Genomic DNA, 19,809 nt, shown 5'->3' with positions numbered 1-19,809 from the left:
TTAAATTTTAAATTTTTGTTGTTCTTTTATCACTAGTATACTACTTTAAAGCATTTAAAGTATTTTGTAATAGGTTGTGAACTATTTGCTCTAGAGCCAGTTTTTCTGGCATATTTGTATTGTCCTTAGGGATGTTATTTTCTTTATTCTTTTTTGTTTTTAATATTAACTTTTTATTTCTTTGGCCACATCTGTGGCCTGTGGGATGTCAGTTCCCTGACCAGGGATTGAACCTGTGCCCCCTCCATTGGATGTACAGAGTCTTAACCACTGGGCCTCCAGGGAAGTGCCTTTAAAACTAACTTTTAAAATGGGGCTTGATCTTAATATATTTTTATATTTTCACATGAAATTGTTTTTCTGGAACTTGTTGAAGAAGGCAGAGTTTATCATAACTTCATTCACTTTACAGAAGTCTTGAGTGTGTGTGTTTGAAAAGTTGGCAGCTTGCTTGTGCAAACTCCTAGCTCTGTTTCCTTCTGCCAGTTTTTTCTGCACCTTATTTTCCATTATTTCTCTTGCACTGTCATCCTCACTTTCTTTCTGTTCCCTGTAGGTCGGATTGGGCCTTTGTCTGGAAGGGAGCTCTGTTGGGCCAGTGAGAGAGTTCCTTGTTAGTATGCCAGTCCCTTCCGTACCATCCATCCAGTCTTTGTATTCACTCACTCTCCAAGTGGCCAGAACCATTCCTTGTCAGCTGCTGCTCTCAGATTGGTTTGTGAAGCTTTCCATTGCTATCTGTTGTGTGTTCTCCTGGGCCTGGATCTGCCAAATGCCCTATTTTTTTCCTTCTGATTCCTCCTGCAGAAGTGCTGATGCTAATCAGATCTTACAGCTGTTGGTAGTTTTCCTTTCTGTGTCTAGGGTTTTGAAGTAATACCTTCTTACCTGTCTTGGTTGTAAGTGTTGTCCATGAGGTTTTGATTTTCCTTCCTAGTTGTTCTGTTTTCCTGTGAAAGACTTGTAGAGATTTTTTTCAAACACTGTATACTGCTACCACTGTTGTCATATTTTTAGGTGTTAAGAAAACCTCACTGTGATGTGGAGAAACTCTTCTAAGGTTAGGTTCAGATGTCAGAATTTATCATAGTAGTACTTTGATGTGATTAAGTAGATTTGTTTCCTACACAGATGGGGAGTTCTGAGTCAGGGGCAGAGGACAACTTTCTGGGAGGAGGTCCAGAAACAGAAAGTGAATACAAGTGCACAGGTGTTTTATAAAGGGTAAGTCTGGTTGGTGCAGAATTTGAAAGAGGCACCTGTCAGCCGTAGAATCTGAAATAGACAGCAAGTGCACACCTGTACTTGGGATACTGGCGAGAATGAGCTCGTAAGAAAATGATGGGCAGGTGGAGGAGGTGATGCTTAGAGGTTGCCAGCACTAAAGCATAACATCACTTGGGGTTTTGGTTTCTTTCTTTTGGTACCCATTGTAGTGATCCACTTTTTAATTCCTGTTATAGTTGAGGCATACTACTGAAGAACTGGGCTTCAATCTTGCCTGCCACATTTGTTCTCACTATCCATGATCAACTCCTTCTTTTCACTTGAGTTTCCAGGGGAGTAGTCCCAACCAGAGAGAAGACAGGTGAAGACAGTGTACACTAATCTGTACTTTGAGGAACAGATCACCATTGGCTAGACAAATTACCAAAGAATATGACAATGAGTGATAGCCATCTTAGCTGTGCTTTTTGTTAATTTCATATTTCATTTAAAATGTTTCATTTTATCAGGCATTCACTGAGTATGTAATAATACTAATGAATCTAACTAATTCATACATACTGTATTGTGTGAGATCCTGGGAATATAAATAAGCCAAAGTCTAGTATTTACTTGACTCTAGTAAGCTTTTTATTGACTAGCACATGAAATGTTTACTAAACTTGTAAAATATTATCCCTGAATCAGAAATACTAAAATACTGAAAACAGACATCCTAAAGTTGAGGAGCCATTTATGAAATGTTTATTAAGTACCAAGCATAATGCCTAAATGCTTTTTCATATATTATGATTTAATCTTCACAGTAACTCAGGTTAGATTATCATCTTTTAATAACAGGTGAGGAAAACAGAATTTGTGGAAATAAGTTATTGTAATTGCAGGGGGACATTTGAACTCAGTTCTGTCTCATTTCTTGTTGTTCGGCTGCCAGGTCAAGTCCAACTCTTTACAACTCAGCAGACTGCAGCACGCCAGGCTCATTTCTTATCAGTACATCAATGCTTTCAGTCAGGTTGTAAAATGCGTATATCTTTTAGAGAGGGATTTTGGCTATTGCTATCTGTTAATTCTTCTGTGTTAAGCTTATTAGAGTGAATTTTAACTTTTTATTTAATAATATACAAAGGACTTAGACTTTTTTTCCTCCCCAAAGTCTTTCAAAGAACTGATAATGTAATTTCTAATACTTTAAGATGTCTAATGAAAGCCTAAGTAATTTCATCTTTAGTATTACTTATATTTCTCAATCATGTTACTTTACTTTCTTGGCAGCTGTTTATGTTTTACCATAATGAATTTTGGGATACTTAAGTGTAAAATATGCTGCTGCTGCTAAGTCACTTTAGTCGTGTCCGACTCTGTGCGACCCCGTAGATGGCAGCCCACCAGGCTTCCCCGTCCCTGGGATTCTCCAGGCAAGAACACTGGAGTGGGTTGCCATTTCCTTCTCCAATGCATGAAAGTGAAAAGTCAAAGTGAAGTCACTCAGTCCTGTCTGACTCTTAGCGACCCCATGGACTGCAGCCTACTAGGCTCCTCCGTCCATGGGATTTTCCAGGCAAGAGTACTGGAGTGGGGTGCAAGCCTATTTAAATTTGAACTTGAACTATGGTATCACTCACATAGTAACAATCGTAAATGTTATAAAGCTGTTCATTTAAAAAGTGAAAGAAAGTCCACTTCAGAAGTAGACATCGTGACATTGTGACAGTTGTTATTGGGAAATGAGAGAGAAAGTAATATGCTAGGGAAGTGAGAGTTAAGAAAAGTGAGAGGAGAAAATTGTGGTGATGGGTGGCATAGTTGTGAGGTTTTAAAATAGAAAGTTTGTGAAACTAGTCATTCTAATCTTGAATTCAGTTATTGAAAAATCTGGCTCAAATTTTAAACACTTTAGGCTAGAATCATTCCGTGTAATTCTGCTTAGATGAAAATGATCTTACTGCTCTTTAATTTAGTATAGGTGGTCTGTTAGGTATTAGAAATCATCAGATAACCTTACGGACCGAAAAGTTGGATTGTCTTTGAGTGTGTTATCCTTTATTTCTCTTTAATTGCTTACATTTTCCTCTTTCTCTCCTCGTTGAGTGATTTATGAAAATATTAAGATTTGGTATTACGAAAATATCAAAGCATTTATTTTCTTAATTTATTACTGTGGCTTAAATGTGATTTATTCATTATTCAAGAATTTTCTTATTTACATAACTCTCCGTGAGACTGCACAGTTCTGTGTCTTGAGTACTGGTCAGGCTGTCTACCTCTCCTTCCATATAGTTAGGATTGCTTATGAATTTGGGGATCTGCTTTGTCTCTTGAACACATTCAGCCAGTGGTTGGGCTTCCTCTTTGCCCCTTGGCTTGTGGGGATGAAGTAACCATACAGCAGAAAGCCAGCTAAGATGATCATTTGCTGCAGCTAATCTGGGCTTTGCAGAGAGAACTCTCCCAGAATGCCTTTCTAGCCTCATGTGCATGTTTTTACTCTTCACTTATGAAAGCCATAAAAAGTGACCGAAGAAATAGGCTCAGATTATTTGTTCTTCCACATCAAGAAGGGAGAAACTTACTGCTAATTAAAACTACTTCCCAGTGACTTCTTCAAACCCTGGGATTTTTCATGTTGCTGGCCTTCCTCCTTCTGATGACATGAATCATGTGGGAGGGTGAGAGATGGGAACCGACAGCAGTGTTGGTACGTTAGCTCTCACTCGTCTGCTTGCAGTGCGCCTGGCGCCCGGTGCCAAGCTAGAAACCGTTCTTGATTGGGGAATTTGCACACCATGAACTCAAATAAATTTGAATTTACTCTGTGACTATTTTTCATAGGTATATTTGACCTTAAGGTACATGTTATCCAGGATTTGTATGTGTTAATGTGGACTACAAGACCATTTCAGTGGGAGCAATAAAGTTTAGATTAAAAAAGAAAATTTAGAAATGTTTGCGCTTTTCTTTTTGGGTTACTAGGCAGGCGGTGGTTAAAGGTTCCCTTCCACATCCTTTTGCCCTGACGTTATTTGAGGACACATTGTACTGGACTGACTGGAATACACATTCCATTTTGGCTTGCAACAAGTACACTGGCGAGGGTCTGCGTGAAATCCATTCTAACATCTTCTCTCCCATGGATATACATGTCTTCAGCCAACAGAGGCAGCCAAATGGTAAGTGATCTTGATTTTTAAATTGCAAGTTGGAATAGCTTTGTAGCCCTCTGATGTCTGGCTTTAGTGAGGGGGCAAGAGGAGAGAGGATGTATTCAGAGTGGGAAGGAATAAAAAATTGGGAAAATGTCAAAATTCAAGGTAGACAATAGTCTAAACCATTTGTAGCTTAGTATCTATCGCTGCAGACCACCTCAGCCCTTTGTTTTAGTCTGGGGTTATGAAGGTAAAGAAGAGAGAGGAAAAAAAAAATTGAGATAGCTCATGTATTAAGATTCTGTGCAAATACATTTTGTATTCATATTATTTCTCACTAATGAGTGATTTCGTCCATTGTATGTTTAGAAACAGACACTTTCCTTGAATGGAAACCTCTTAATTATTAATTAATGTAATTATTAATGTAACTGGTTCATTTAAGTACCTCAGGTTGCTTCAGTAAAGTACTTGCTTATCCCTTTTCTGTGTATATCTCCCCCTCCTTTTTCTTCTGTTTCTGGTCACCCTTTATAATGATTTGGACTGTGACTGCTGACAACAGTTTCTTGCAAGAGAATGTTAAGTGTTTGGCACTTGTGTGTAAATAAATGTCTGACGTGTCTGAGTGTATTTCAGATTGTATTCCAGAGCCAAAAATGCAGGGCTTTTGGATTATGCATTACTTTGTATTAGCTCTTTCCATTTAAGGGGAGATAGTCAAATATTGAATGTGTCATATTGGAATCCAGTGATCATGAGTTCATAAAAATGTTTTAAAATGTTTGTGTTACTCTTTTGTAAAAAAAAAAAAAAAGAATGTTAGTCACTTGTATAAATGTCTTATTCTCATTGTTGGCTTTTTAATGGCACTGTTGATCCTTTATGTTTTACTTGTTTGAGAATTTGCAATTATCTGTGATACTGCCTTTTTCATATTTTTTGTTTCCATGTTGATTTTTCTCTGAATATTGTTTAAATTCATCCTTTTCTATTGTTTCTTCAGATTTTCTAATTAATCTCTGGTTCTAAGTTTCCCCTTTTAAAATCCATAATGCTTACCTTTTCCATGTAAATCTTTTCCACAGTGTGGCTTTTCTTGACTCTCCGTGCCTCCACCACAGACATTCCCTTCTCTGTGCTCATTCAGCTTTTATTGTTGTTAGTCAAATCTTAACTTCAGTTACTCTGATCACCTTCCTATTTCACACAGTGTACAGCCTCCAAGCTTTCATTCGTGTGGTTTTACCACACTTAAATGTCCTCCTGTCTGTCCTTCCTGTCTTTCAAGGCTTCTGCCATGCCTGTATCTACTATGAAGCTTTTCTTCAGTTCTCCAATCTGTTAGTGCTTTATTTCCCATTGACTCTATACTTACTTACAGTCTGAATGTGCAAGATCTCAATTTCGTTGTTGTGTAGTATTTTCCATTATTACTGTTCATGAATTTTGGCTTACTGGCTAGATTGCAAGCTCTTTTGGGGCAGGGACAGCCTGCTTTACTTCTTGTGTATTCCTCTTTGGATACAGAATGCTAAGTAGATTTTTCACTGTTTAATTCCCTTCCTTGCAGATGGTCTGGTCGTCAAGCACCCAGATGACATTTGGTAATAATTTGGTTTATCAGAGGTGCTTATGTTATGGTCGTTAACCTTTGTGTACCTAGAGTGGGGGAGGTCATCCATAATCATTGGTATTAATCAGTGTGATTTATATTTGACAGCTACAAATCCATGTGGAATTGATAATGGTGGTTGTTCCCACTTGTGTTTGATGTCTCCAGTCAAGCCTTTTTATCAGTGTGCTTGCCCAACTGGGGTCACACTCCTGGAGAACGGAAAAACCTGCAAAGATGGTAAGAAGTTGGTTGCCAAGAAGGAAGAATTTTAGATAGCAGTTGGGATTCTATATGGTTATTTTATTTCTCTATAATAAGCTCTGTAAGTTACAGTGCTTTGGGAGACTAGTCACTTAATCCCTCAGTCTTCACAGTTGCCTATGTAATAGGAGTGTTTTGCATTTTATGGCATCTCTTGAATGTTGTTTTATAAATTATTTTAGTATTTTAGCTGAATTTTTAACATGCAATTTTTGGGGGAAAAAATAGGTGCCATTTCTCTTCTTTGTTAGATCTCAGTCATGAATATCACAGTTGCTTCTTGTGGAAATGAATATTCTCATAAAGAATATATTTTTAACAAGTAACATTTGTAAATAACCTTTGCAAGGAAAAGATGTATATTATACAACTTTTAATTATAAAGACTATCATGGGATAGATACATTTTCTGAAAAATGATTGAATGATATTTTTAATTGCCTTTTAACAATAGAGAAGTACCTTCAGAAGAAGAAAAGAATTCATTATTGTTCTGCTCAAAGCAGCCTGTTGCTGTACTTAACCACCACACTGCCTCTTCTCCTTGCTCTCAGTTCCCTGTAGAGAGGGCATGTTGGAGAAATGTTCTGATTTAGGACATTTCAAGGTCCTTCTGGTTTGGGAGAATGCCAGTTCTCTTTTTCTTCTTAAAGAGAATGTTGTTCTTCATTCTTAACCCTATGGACCACCATCTGGTTCTCTAGCCACAAGACCTGGTAAGAAAATTGTATGTAGCAGTGGCTTCTTTATCTAACTCTGAAAAGTAGAAGCCTTTATTTAGGAGTCGGTTAGAGTTCCTTGCCTGGAGAATCCCAGGGACATGGGCTTCCATCTATGGGGTCGCACAGGGTCGGACACGACTGAAGCGACTTAGCAGCAGCAGCAGTAGAGTTTCTGGCAAGGGGATCAGGGAATCAGAGAGATGGGATTGAGTTGGTATACAGGGTATTTGTCATGACTTGGCATTGATAAATTATCCTCCTGGTCAGAGGTGAAACTGGCTGATTCTTGTGACACGTTTCCATGGCAAACAATAATTTGGTTTCAATTTAAAACAAAAGGTTTATGTAATGTTGCTTTTTTGTTAAAAAATGTAGACTTTAAAATAGTGGATTTATTTTAGCCATAGTGGTCTGTTTACAGCCTTAGAGCAGTGCAAATGTACCTGTTTAATGAGCATCTTAATTTCAGATATACATTTGGCATGTAGTAGCCTTAAGTTTGGAGAAGGCAATGGCACCCTACTCCAGTACTCTTTCCTGGAAAATCCCATGGACAGAGGAGCCTGGTGGGCTGCAATCCATGGGGTCGCTAAGAGTCAGACACGACTTCACTTTGACTTTTCACTTTCATGCATTGGAGAAGGAAATGGCAACCCACTCCAGTGTTCTTGCTTGGAGAATCCCAGGGATGGGGGAGCCTGGTGGGCTGCTGTCTATGGGGTCGCACAGAGTCGGACACGACTGAAGCGACTTAGCAGCAGCAGCAGCCTTAAGTTAACTATTTTGTTTTGATCCCCTTGCCAAATTAACAGCTTCACTTTCTAAGACTTCTTTGTTTGAAGAGTTTATGGCTGGCTCCTTTTGGTAGTTAGCGGAGGCAGTGAATTTTATAAAGTTATTCCTACTTGGTGTCCACTGTGGCATTTAGGGCTATATTCTCTCCAAGGTAGGGTTTATTTATAATTAATCCATGAGTCAAAAAGCTGATGCTGAGAGCTTCTTCTCTCCTTAATTTTTTCTACTATAATTCCAGATTAATGCTTGAAGTTTAATATCAGTATTTTCTTTCAGACTCATTTCTTTGTTTGGGAATCGTTTTCCAGATGTCAACTTGCTTGCTGTCTTTTTGTTAGCTTTTATATAATGTTAGATGATTTTTTGCTAGTGGTTGACTTGAGCATTTAAAATCAAAACAAACAAGATTGAGGTAATGTTCTCATTCTGAGCTGTATTTTTATTGATTGCTGCTTTGGTTTTAAAACACTTCATAAATAAATCTGTTTTTAAAAACTCAGTGAAATAAAAATTAAAGAGTTTATTAGAAAATAATGTATTAGCTAGTATTTATTGAGTACTTTTGTATTTGGTACATTTTTGAGTTTTATATTTATTTCCTCTAAGTCTCTCAGCAACCCTATGAGATACCGATGAAGATATCAGGCTTAGAGAGATGAGGTGTTTTGCCTGACTTTGTATAACTGCTTGAATCAGTTCTGTTAAACGCACAGGTCTCACCTTGAACCACTGGGTCACATTTATTTGGTTACCTCCCCTCACATTCCCTCTCTCTTCTGCTACTGTTTGCTCCTCCATAGCCTCTTTTGTCCTTAGTTCTGTCAGACATTGCCCTATAGTTCTTTTTGTTAAAACAACTTTACTGAGGTTATTTACATATCATAAAATTCAGCCTTTTCAAGTGTATAATTCAGTGATTTTTAGTCAATTTACAGAGTTGTGCAATCATCACAATCCATCCAATTTTAGAACATTCTCATTAATAACAAAAGATCCTTGTCCTGGATTCCTTACCTTTTTAAACATCTTTCTTGAACAAAGGACATATATCCTATACTTCCTCTAATATTTAGCTACTTAGCTTCTTAGTCATTACTTAGTTATATTCATTTGACCTTTAAGTGGCTGTTCTTAATTCCAGGGGCTATGTAATGAATGAAGCCAGAGAGAGAATCAGACGTTGTTTTGGAGAGTTCAGCCATTACAGAGCATGACCTCTTAGTCCAGCTCTTCCTGTTTTACTGCATTACTTTCTATTCTACCCAAAATAGACCCTAGTATCCTTTTATACTCACTGCTTTTCAGTTCCTGAAAAAGTTCTGCATTCTTTATTTAGAGATTAAATTTGGCCTGTGGGTTTCCATTTTTTCTTCATTGTTTTTCCCTTTGTTGTTCTAGGTGCCACTGAATTACTGCTTCTAGCCCGAAGGACAGACTTGAGACGCATTTCTTTGGATACACCAGATTTCACTGACATTGTTCTACAGTTAGAAGACATCCGCCATGCCATTGCCATAGATTATGATCCCGTGGAAGGCTATATCTACTGGACTGATGATGAAGTGAGGGCCATACGCCGCTCCTTCATAGATGGATCTGGCAGTCAGTTTGTGGTCACTGCCCAAATTGCCCATCCTGATGGTATTGCTGTTGATTGGGTTGCCCGAAATCTTTATTGGACAGACACTGGCACTGATCGGATAGAAGTGACAAGGCTCAACGGGACCATGAGGAAGATCTTGATTTCAGAGGACTTAGAGGAACCCCGGGCTATTGTGCTAGATCCCATGGTTGGGTAAGAGGCTCTACTGACAGAAAATTTTGCCAGGGGTTTCTCTTTCCGCAGGTACCCAAAACATTGACAAAAACAACATGAAGTATATGTTGCTTTCCAATAAATAGTTCTTTAATGACTGTGCATTTTTAGAATACAGTGATTGGAATAAAACCTCAAGTTAATGAATTGCTAGTTTTTTCCCCTGAATGTTTTTAATACGTTTTCTTTCTAAATTAAGTCCATACTTGCTGACTTTGGGTGTTGGCTGCAGATTTTGCCAAGGTTGTATCATGACCATGAAAAATATGGAGAGAAATTGTTTTCAGAACTCTTTCTCTTCCTCTAGAAAATTTAATTTCATCTCATTTTCAGTACTTCTAGGATGATTTGGTAAAGAATATGTTTCTTTTTAAATGTCCCTAAATATATGAATGGCCTGATTTCTAAAACTTGGTCAGGATGTGCAGCTATACGCCTGGTCTGTCTTCCTTTTTTTTTTTTTGGCTATTACACCCTGACCATGATCCATGGAAACACAGCTTTCTACATACTCATCAACGTTATTTGTTAATGTGAGATTCATCCTGAGGGTGAACATAATGACAGATTATTACACTTCAGTGCATGCCAATGCCTTTGAGCCCCTTAAACTTTCAGGAGCCACAAGAATCAGTGCTACGAGAAGAGTTAGTTATTTGGGGAAATTGGTTTTCCATCTGAATATTACTACTGGGATAACCTTTTTTTTTGTCAGAGATAATAAGCTAGCAAGAGAGAGAAGATTGTTCCTGGTAAGGAACACAAAAAAACCTAAACATAGAATCTCATTATTGGAAGGCATTTTTCATTATCAGTCCTAGAAAACACTGTTTGATCTGAAAAAATTTTTTACAAGCTTATACACTGCAATTATAAATGTCTTAAACAGACTCTTTGTATGTTTTAAATCTTGTTTTTCCTTCTGTAGATGTTAACTGGTAACCAGTGTACAAAAGGGTTGGATCTCACCTTCAGGATATCTGAAATTTACAGTTTATTGTCCGTTTTTAGCTCATACTCTGTATACTTCTGTAGGTACATGTATTGGACTGACTGGGGAGAAATCCCGAAAATTGAGCGAGCAGCTTTGGATGGTTCTGATCGAGTAGTGTTGGTTAACACTTCTCTTGGTTGGCCAAATGGTTTAGCCTTGGATTATGATGAAGGCAAAATATACTGGGGAGATGCCAAAACAGACAAAATTGAGGTTTGTTTCTTGCTTTTTCACTTTAAAACCACTTTTATAAGGGTTTTTGAGTTGATGGTGATCTGATGCAGATATTCTTGTCTCTTCACTGGGTTGCCAGAGGTGTCTTATATTTTAATCAACCTTTAGGATTATAGGAATTAACATCTTTTCTTCCAACTCACCAGAAGATTTCTGAGTTAAATTTACATGAGAAATAGGTGTTCATCTATTTCTAGTCTAAAAAGCTTATGTGAATGATTTTTCTCATTATGGGTAAAACCACTGCCTGAATTTCCTAGGGGTAGTTTGCGCAAATCAGATGTTAAATAGGCTTGATACTGGAAGAGCTGGTAGTCATTGTCAGGAAAACAAAGCATACTCTTTGTTGGTGTTGGGGAAGTTTGTGGTATATATTAACTATTAAGATGGTTACATGCAAACTGTTTTTAAATTGATTTATGAGCTATGTGGGAGAAAAATTAATTAGCCACGGCTTGAGGGAAAATATTTAACAAATCATAGAACTACGTTGGGGCAGTCAGAATAGAATTATGGTGGAAACAGCCACTATATGTGAGTATTTTATTACTTTGTTTTGTAAAGGGTGAAAATCCCTGATAATGAATGTGAAGTCTGAATTCTACAACTTTAAATTGGGCTCTGCTAGAGGTCTTGTGGGTCACATACTTAAAACAGAGTTTTGATCACAGTGTTTCTTTGGAGAACACATGATTTCATATAAGGTGTAGGTTTGAATGGCTCTTCAAAGCCACGGCACGCATCTCGTAATAGATAATTTGGGCTATAGAGCAGTTACTTTAGAAAGGTAATTCTTGGGAGTGACAGGGACTCTCAGGGAATAATGAGATAAAGGGCCTTCGTTTCAGGTTGGAATCTTGGAATAGGAAAAAAAACCCATTCCACTGGGCTTAAGTCTTGAAAACCATCTTCTGCTCTTGCAGCTGGTTTCCATTAATAGAAAACTTCACAAAGACTTGACTATACAAATGTCTTCCCTGTTGTTAGTGTTTCACTGCCCTCACCCCCTCTAAATCCATGTTAGTGTTGAAATTTTTAGCAGCTGGAGTGCAGTGCTGCTGAGACAGAGGTTGTGAGTTTACTTTTCAGACAGGCCATGAGCATCATTGGGGTACAGATTATACACCATTCCCCTCCAGTTCACGAATTGCGAATTGTTGATCCACCCTGGACTCTCCATGAGTGTATATGTGTTACTACTCTTAGAAAAACAGTTTTGGCCCATGTGTCCCAGAGGACTGTGTGTACATAAGGCAGGAGCACATAGTTTACATCAGAGAAGAGAACGTGATTTTTTATTTCATAGGGATTTTAAAAATTCCCTATTTGATCTTATCTTTCTTAGCTTATTATGACTGTTTCAGTTCAGTTCAGTTCAGTCGCTCAGTCGTGTCTGACTCTTTGCGACCCCATGAATCACAGCATGCCAGGCCTCCCTGTCCATCACCAACTCCCGGAGTTCACTCAGACTCACGTCCATCGAGTCAGTGATGCCATCCAGCCATCTCATCCTCTGTCATCCCCTTCTCCTCCTGCCCCCAATCCCTCCCAGCATCAGAGTCTTTCCCATTGAGTCAACTCTTCGCATGAGGTGGCCAAAGTACTGGAGTTTCAGCTTTAGCATCATTCCTTCCAAAGAAATCCCAGGGCTGATCTCCTTCAGGATGGACTGGTTGGATTTCCTTGCAGTCCAAGGGACTCTCAAGAGTCTTCTCCAACACCACAGTTCAAAAGCATCAATTCTTCGGCGCTCAGCCTTCTTTACAGTCCAACTCTCACATCCGTACATGACCACAGGAAAAACCATAGCCTTGACTAGGTGGACCTTTGTTGGCAAAGTAATGTCTGCTTTTGAATATGCTGTCTAGGCTATGTTAGGTCACTTTATTTAGAGAAATTTATTTGAAATCACAAGAAGTCAAGAGATTCAGGTAGAAAAATGGGACTTTATGGAGGTTCTGAATGACAGTGTTTAAGAGTAAAAATGCATACATATCATATAACAATATAGAATATTTTACAGGATTTATTTTCTTATTTTGTGGGAAGTGCAGTAGGTCTAAAAATTAGGGTTAATTTTGGCCTCTTGAGCTGTGTATATGTATTAATATATGTGATGTCATTTGCTTTCTCACTTCCTTTTTCTTCCTTGAGTTGTACCATCATCCTTAAACTTTCCTTTCAGATCTGCTTCTCTTCTTCCAGGTTTCAGTCAGTTCAGTTCAGTTGTTCAATTGTGTCAGACTCTTTGTGAAACCCCATGGACTGCAGCACTCCAGGCCTCCCTGTTCATCACCATCTCCCAGAGTTTACTCAAACTCATGTCTGTTGAGTCAGTGATGCCGACCAACCATCTCATCCTCTGTCGTCCCCTTCTCCTCCTGCCCCCAGGCCCTCCCAGCATCAGGGTCTTTTCCAATGAGTCAGCTTTTCGCATGAGGTGGCCACAGTATTGGAGTTTCAGCCTCAGCATCAGTCCTTCCAGTGAACACCCAGGAGTGATCTCCTTTAGGATGGACTGGTTGGATCTCCTTGCAGTCCAAGGGACTCTCAAGAGTCTTCTCCAACACCACAGTTCAAAACCATCAATTCTTTGGCAGTCAGCTTTCTTCCAGGTTTATTGGAACACAACTGCTATTTGTTCTTTGTTCTCTTTTTGACAGATTGTTCAGGGTTGGTGATACATCTGCTTCTACCAAATCATACACACAAAGACCTCCCCTTGTTTTTTCCCCTGGAGATTCTGATGAAGTTTCCCTAATTGAGCATTCAATGCATTTGTAATTTTAATTACAATTACAGTATAAAAAAAATTTTTTTTTTTTTTTTTTTTTACAGATGCATCTGGGAAATAGAGCTGATACTGTTATCTAAAACTGCTGGTATATGACAAACTAAGGAAAGAGCACAGCTGTCCATCTAAATCAGTTTTGCATAAGTGAGGAAGAAAAACTGTTAGGTTCCTACTCTGAGATAAGTAGTGATTATAGGAGCAGCTGTGACCCCAGCTTTTCATCTTGTCTTACTTGATAGTAGGTCGACTAAAACTTTTGGGAAGATACATAATTTTAAAAATGCTCTCTTTTCTTAGATTACTTGCTGGCTAGCAAGTAATCAACTTATCCTTAGTGCTCATCTGACCTAGTCTAGGTCACGTGCTCCTTGCTAGTCCCCTTCTCTTTGGAAAGCTTCCCCTCTTCTTCTGTCATGCCTAAGAATGAAAGGTGCTTTTTCCTGGGACTATAAGAAAATAGTAAATTACAGTGGTAGTGGCCCTGTTCTCTTCTGGAAGACTTCAAGTTTACCTGGGTTGTATGTTTCCAGTACATTTGGGAATTAAAAATAGGGGTTTGGTAAATGATCACGTAGCACTGTAAGGCATAGTAAGCTCTTGTGTTTTGCGTGGATCTTATGGGAAGAGCTCAAAATGTTCATTCAGTTATGCTCTCTGCTCCCTCAGTGGAGATTACTTAGATCAGGTTCTCACTCACTTCTTTTGGTAAGTGGTGATGTAACCAGGTGCTGGATATGTTGGGGAGCTAAGTCTGAGGATTGGGGGAAACCAGAGAAAATTAATAGGGAGCTTTGGATTTCATTTCTGTTGTCCAGAGTTGCAAGAAAAAATAAATAGGTTTACCTGAGATTTATAACCAACTTCCGCAGAGAGCAATGCTGTATAGTGAAGTGCTAATGATGTCTTTTTTTTTCTTCCTTTCTTTTTTAAAAAAGACGATCATCGTATTGACTGGTGCTTTAAGAATGTTCCTGTGAATGTATGTCTGATTTTCGTATTTGTGAACTGATAGGGACCACTTAACTGTAGGTACTTGTTTATGTTTCTTCATTATGCTCAAATCATTTCATCACCTTTTACACACAGGCTTCTAGTTTACTTGTCTGCACTGGGGTCCCCTCTACCCTCCACTCAGGTGTTAGAATAATAAATACTGAAATACTTTCTGATAATAAATACTAAAGCATTAGCCAAAAAGGTTGTTTCTTTTTTCTGGTAGGTGACATTAAACAAGCCTTAATTTCTGTTTTGTAAGGCCTTACAGTAGGCAGAAGCACATTGTGTCTTAACAATATTCTCATGTTGCTTGATCCACCTAATGCCAAAAGCATTAAGCATTTGTTGCACTACTGGCCTGCAGTATTGCTTACCAATAGTAAAGACATATCAGAGAAAATTTATAAGTTTAAAATATTTATATAAAATTAAGAATATACTGTTAGCTTGTATTTTCTTGAGGATGATTTTTACATACCAGTTTAACTTGACATTACTAATGTGATTTCAATCACTGGTTTTATTGAAAATAATAATACTGTCATAGCGATTTTAGTATTAAAATCTCTGAGATTTTCTCATCATTTATTTTCTCAGTATATACTTGTTATTTTTTTTCCCCTTTTTATTTCAGAGCTTATGCTGACAAATGCAGCAAGAGCTAGTGGAGATAAAGGTTTTTCTGATCTATGTCAAAGACATGTAGAATTTTTTTTCAAATCTCTTATTATAAATTTCGCTATTTTAGAGAATACAGCGTCCATAGATAGTTTCTCCAAAATCTAGTTATGCCTGGCACAATTCTGTTGGGAAAGAGAAACAGAGATTATTAGAACCTTGAGTACCAAGGAACTTTTGAATAAAGAGGGTATTATTGTGTAGGATGTGTACTGAAAACTTGGCCTTTGGTGAATGTTCTGTTTCATAGTCTTAAGCCTGAAATTGCAGGGCTACATTTTCCTCTCATGACAGCTTCCTCTATTTAATCAGTACTCTTATAAAGAAATTTGTTTCCCAAGTATTCAGATTTCTTTTTAAAGTAATTTCTTTGTCTGGCATCTTTAGCCTGAGTATTGTGAAAGTCTGTTGAAACACACAAGGACCATTTATGATGGTTTTCCTTATTGTTTGTTTCTTAGATTAATTGCTCCTTAAGAAATTATAATAATCTAATCATTATTGGGTTAATCATCTCATCTGTTGAGGTAAAGCTCTCCTGAGTATATGACAAGTACCAACAAGTTCTTCCTTTTAAATCTTTGCCAGTTTATAACACTGATCTGTAAAATTTATTTTACTTCTAGTTTTAGAAAAAGGTTCAAGATAATGAACTTAAATAATCTGAATCTTTGCCCATTCCTACTACTTTACCATAGTATATATGTATGTGAATATGTAGATTTTTTCCCCGTGTATTCTCAACATTATACTGATAAATTCCACTGTTAGATTCCTTAGCTCAACAGAACACCTGGATTTGGGGCCTGTATTCATAGAGTTGTAAACATGATGCTCTCCCATTATATTTCTTCTGTTTGGGATGTATCTTAACGATTATGTACATCTTTAAGCTTCTGTATGAAAATTACCTGTTTGATACCTATATGAAAGTTGATGTACATTTCTAACAACATTTTTAAACTTGTTGCTACAATCTGCAGTAGGCAGAGTAGTACATCATCCAATTATAAGCTCTGTCATCTCATTATCCACTCTACTTTGGCTCTAAAATAATTATTGCACATATTTATGATGAGAGAAACTTGCTGGATGATAGATGTAATCATACTTTTCCTGAACTGCCGCAACAGACCCGTGAGTCTCACCAGGCAAGATGCATTTACCTCACTTTGGAGTTAGAATAATTTTATCTGTGTAAATTAGGATAGTCTGATACACGTTGGTACTTAGAAAGCATTTTAGTGACCAAGTTTGAACTTGCACTTGTATCATTTTTTAAATATTATCGTATTACACGTTTTCATCTCATGTTTTGGTATTAAGCCGTTTAATATGTGGGGAGCTGTTTTTAGTTACCGTCTGATTATTTTGGCAAGTGCCTGTTTTGTCCCTTTGGTTTCTCTACCCATGTAGTAGGAGTGCTGACTTTCAGTGTCCCACTTTCTTGAGAAGAGAGGTCAACCTCTTTACAATTTATAACAGTTTTTAGTTCTTATGGAGGTAATCTCTAGATCTTTATTGAATCCTTTTGTGATATTGAACCTAGTTCTCACATGATCTTGCCATTTACCTGGGTGACTATAGGTAATTCACATAATTGCTGGTCTTTGTATTTTGACCATTGAGATCATTTGAAGCTGATGATATTGACGTTCCTTCCAGCTTTAACATTTTCTGGTGCTTTTTATACTAATTGCATATCATAGGGTAAGAACAAATAAAGCATTTTGCTTGGGAGAATTGCTAAGAAGGAATGTATATCACAGATGACATGACTTTTTTTTTTTCCTTTAAATTTTTCCTTATATACTGTGCCTGTAATTCCTCTCACCTAAGGAAAACTTGGCGTATTGGAGGTTCAGTATCTTCGTAACTCAGTTTTACTGATATTAACTTCTGGTAAGCTATTCATTTAGATTTTGCATTGACCTCTGTGCGGACTACTTCATTATTAACATGTGTGACGGGTTTAAATAAATGTTGAAAGCTGTTGTTTGAAGCTTGCCAAATATGTAGATGTTAATTGAGTCCATGTAAAACATTTTTCAGGCGCTTATTTCCCTGTAGCTTGGAAGCTATTATATATACTTCAAATGGGGTCACAGAGATTTTATTTTTATTGTTATTAGATTTGGAAAGGGTAAACAGTCATATAAATAGCAAGGACCACAATTTTGGGACTTCTTGGGAGGGAATTTGCAAAACATTGAACAGTGTTAACAATGACAAGCATTTTCACCTTAAGTTATCACCAGCTATTTAAGGAATTTGTGTAATAGTCATTCCTAAAGTTATCCATAATGAGCAAAGGATTCACCTTCAGTCTGTCTCCCCCCCCCCCACTTTAAATGTAGTTTTCAGTTTTAAATGTTAAGAATGTTATAATGCAGGCCCTGTTAATTTTTTGGTTGAACTCTGAGTTCCCAGACTCTTCATTCATTGTACTGTGATTGTTTTTTTGGTAGATATGATCTGAAATAATAATCTCAGGGAAGGAGTTAGAATCCCTTTTATTGTGCTGAGATTTTCAGTAGACTAGTGTTTTGTTATTTCATTTATTATTTTGAACTTCTGAAATCTTCCAGGATTGTAGTTAGTAAGTAGGACTGAAATTAGAGGCTTTGCTATTAATCTAGCCCTTGCTCAGACTTATTTAGTTTTGTTGTTCATTCATTTTTGATTTTGGATTGATTTATGACTTGGTTTTTATGTCTGGTTGAGATTTATAATACTATTTTTGTGTTAGTTACAGTGTTGTTCTTAAAATATGGGGGAGAAAACCCCAAACTCTTCTGGGTTACAATGGATTTCATTAGTCTGCAGATAGTAAGGAAACGGTATTTCATGTGTTTTCAGAGTATCATTGTCTTTGGGGAAAAAAGCCATGTTCAGACAGTTTAGATATTATCATCAGATGGTTTCTGGATACTTCCCTATACTCAAGCAAACATTTATTTTCTCTAACCCAGGTTTTGTTTCTTAAACTGGAGCAGTGCTTGGTGCTTTCTGATTAGCTTCTTTTATTTGCCAAAGGTCATAGAGCTTTCTACTTAGAAAGAAAACAATAGAATTCAGGTTTCCTGTACAATACTTTTTGTGTTGAGTTCTGCTGCCTGTTTGTTTTTGAAATAATTGCAGACTTCAACAGAAAATTGGCAAGAGTAGTAAAACTTTCACCCAGATTTGTTTTATATACTCAGAGAATAGTGATCACCAGGAAATGAACGCTTACACCATTTCCATTATTCCTATTATATTAATTGAAATTCTCTCATAAGGAAGAGGTTTCCCCTTTCCTATTTATTCAGTTATTCATGTATATTTGTACATACATATTTCTATATATGAGCCCATGGATGTTCAGTTTATTCCACAGGTTACATTCCATTGTCATCATTATGTTGTTGCAAAGATTATCCCAGAATTGGCAATAGGAGTACCATCAAGGTGATTCCATGTTCTTTTCACATGTGTCCTTTTTTTTTTTTAATTGTGGTGAAAAACACATAACATAAAAGCTACCACCTTAACCATTTTAAAACATACAGTGGTGCTAATTATATGTGCATTATTGTTCAAGATCTCTCGAACTTTCTTATCTTGCAAAACTGAATCTCCATTCCTATTGAACAACTCCTGGCAAACACCATTTTATTTTCTGATTCTCAGGATTTCATTACTTTAGATAACTCGTCTAAGTGGAATTACGCAGTTGGAAGGAAAGTTATGACCAACCTAGATAGCATATTCAAAAGCAGAGACATTACTTTGCCAACAAAGGTCCATCTAGTCAAGGCTACGGTTTTTCCAGTGGTTATGTATGGATGCGAGAGTTGGACTGTGAAGAAAGCTGAGCGCCAGAGAATTGATGCTTTTGAACTGTGGTGTTGGAGAAGACTCTTGAGAGTCCCTTGGACTGCAAGGAGACCCAACCAGTCCATTCTAAAGGAGATCAGCCCTGGGATTTCTTTGGAAGGAATGATGCTAAAGCTGAAACTCCAATACTTTGACCACCTCATGTGAGGAGTTGACTCAATGGAAAAGACTCTGATGCTGGGAGGGATTGGGGGCAGGAGGAAAAGGGGACGACAGAGGATGAGATGGCTGGATGGCATCACTGACTCAATGAACGTGAGTCTGAGTGATCTCCGGGAGTTGGTGGTGGACAGGGAGGCCTGGCGTGCTGCAGTTCGTGGGGTCGCAAAGAGTTGGACACGACCGAGCGACTGAACTGATTGATACCTTTTTGTGACTGGCTGTATCTCATGTAGCATAATGTCCGCAAGGTTCATCCATGTTTGTGTCATGTGATAGGATTCCCATCATTTTTTTAGGCTGAATAATATTCCATTTTATGCCTATACTACATTTTCTCTAACCATTCATCTTTTGATGGGCATTTAAGTTGGTTCCACCTCTGGGCTATTGTGAATAACCATACCACAATAAATATGAGGTGCAGATACCTCTTTGGGATCGATCCCATTTTGCAATCTGTACCAGAAGTAGGATTGCTGGATCATAT

General features: G+C 37.6%; 1 protein-coding gene across 4 annotated transcripts in view; it reads left to right on the top strand.

The window, feature by feature from the left end:
- LRP6 (LDL receptor related protein 6) overlaps positions 1-19,809 on the top strand; it is a 178,463-nt gene that overhangs the window by 93,788 nt on the left and 64,866 nt on the right. For all 4 annotated transcript variants that reach the window (XM_027541366.1, XM_027541364.1, XM_027541365.1 and 1 more), the window contains 4 exons: positions 4,201-4,397; positions 6,097-6,228; positions 9,168-9,564; positions 10,621-10,792. In XM_027541366.1, coding sequence (XP_027397167.1) covers positions 4,201-4,397; positions 6,097-6,228; positions 9,168-9,564; positions 10,621-10,792 — 898 coding nt within the window. The remainder of the gene's footprint in view (positions 1-4,200; positions 4,398-6,096; positions 6,229-9,167; positions 9,565-10,620; positions 10,793-19,809) is intronic.

The sequence above is a fragment of the Bos indicus x Bos taurus genome, chromosome 5 (genome assembly GCF_003369695.1).
Source record: "Bos indicus x Bos taurus breed Angus x Brahman F1 hybrid chromosome 5, Bos_hybrid_MaternalHap_v2.0, whole genome shotgun sequence".
Classification (NCBI taxonomy): domain Eukaryota; kingdom Metazoa; phylum Chordata; class Mammalia; order Artiodactyla; family Bovidae; genus Bos; species Bos indicus x Bos taurus.
Note: the sequence above shows the minus strand (reverse complement) of the source record. Positions and strands in the feature narration are given on the sequence as shown.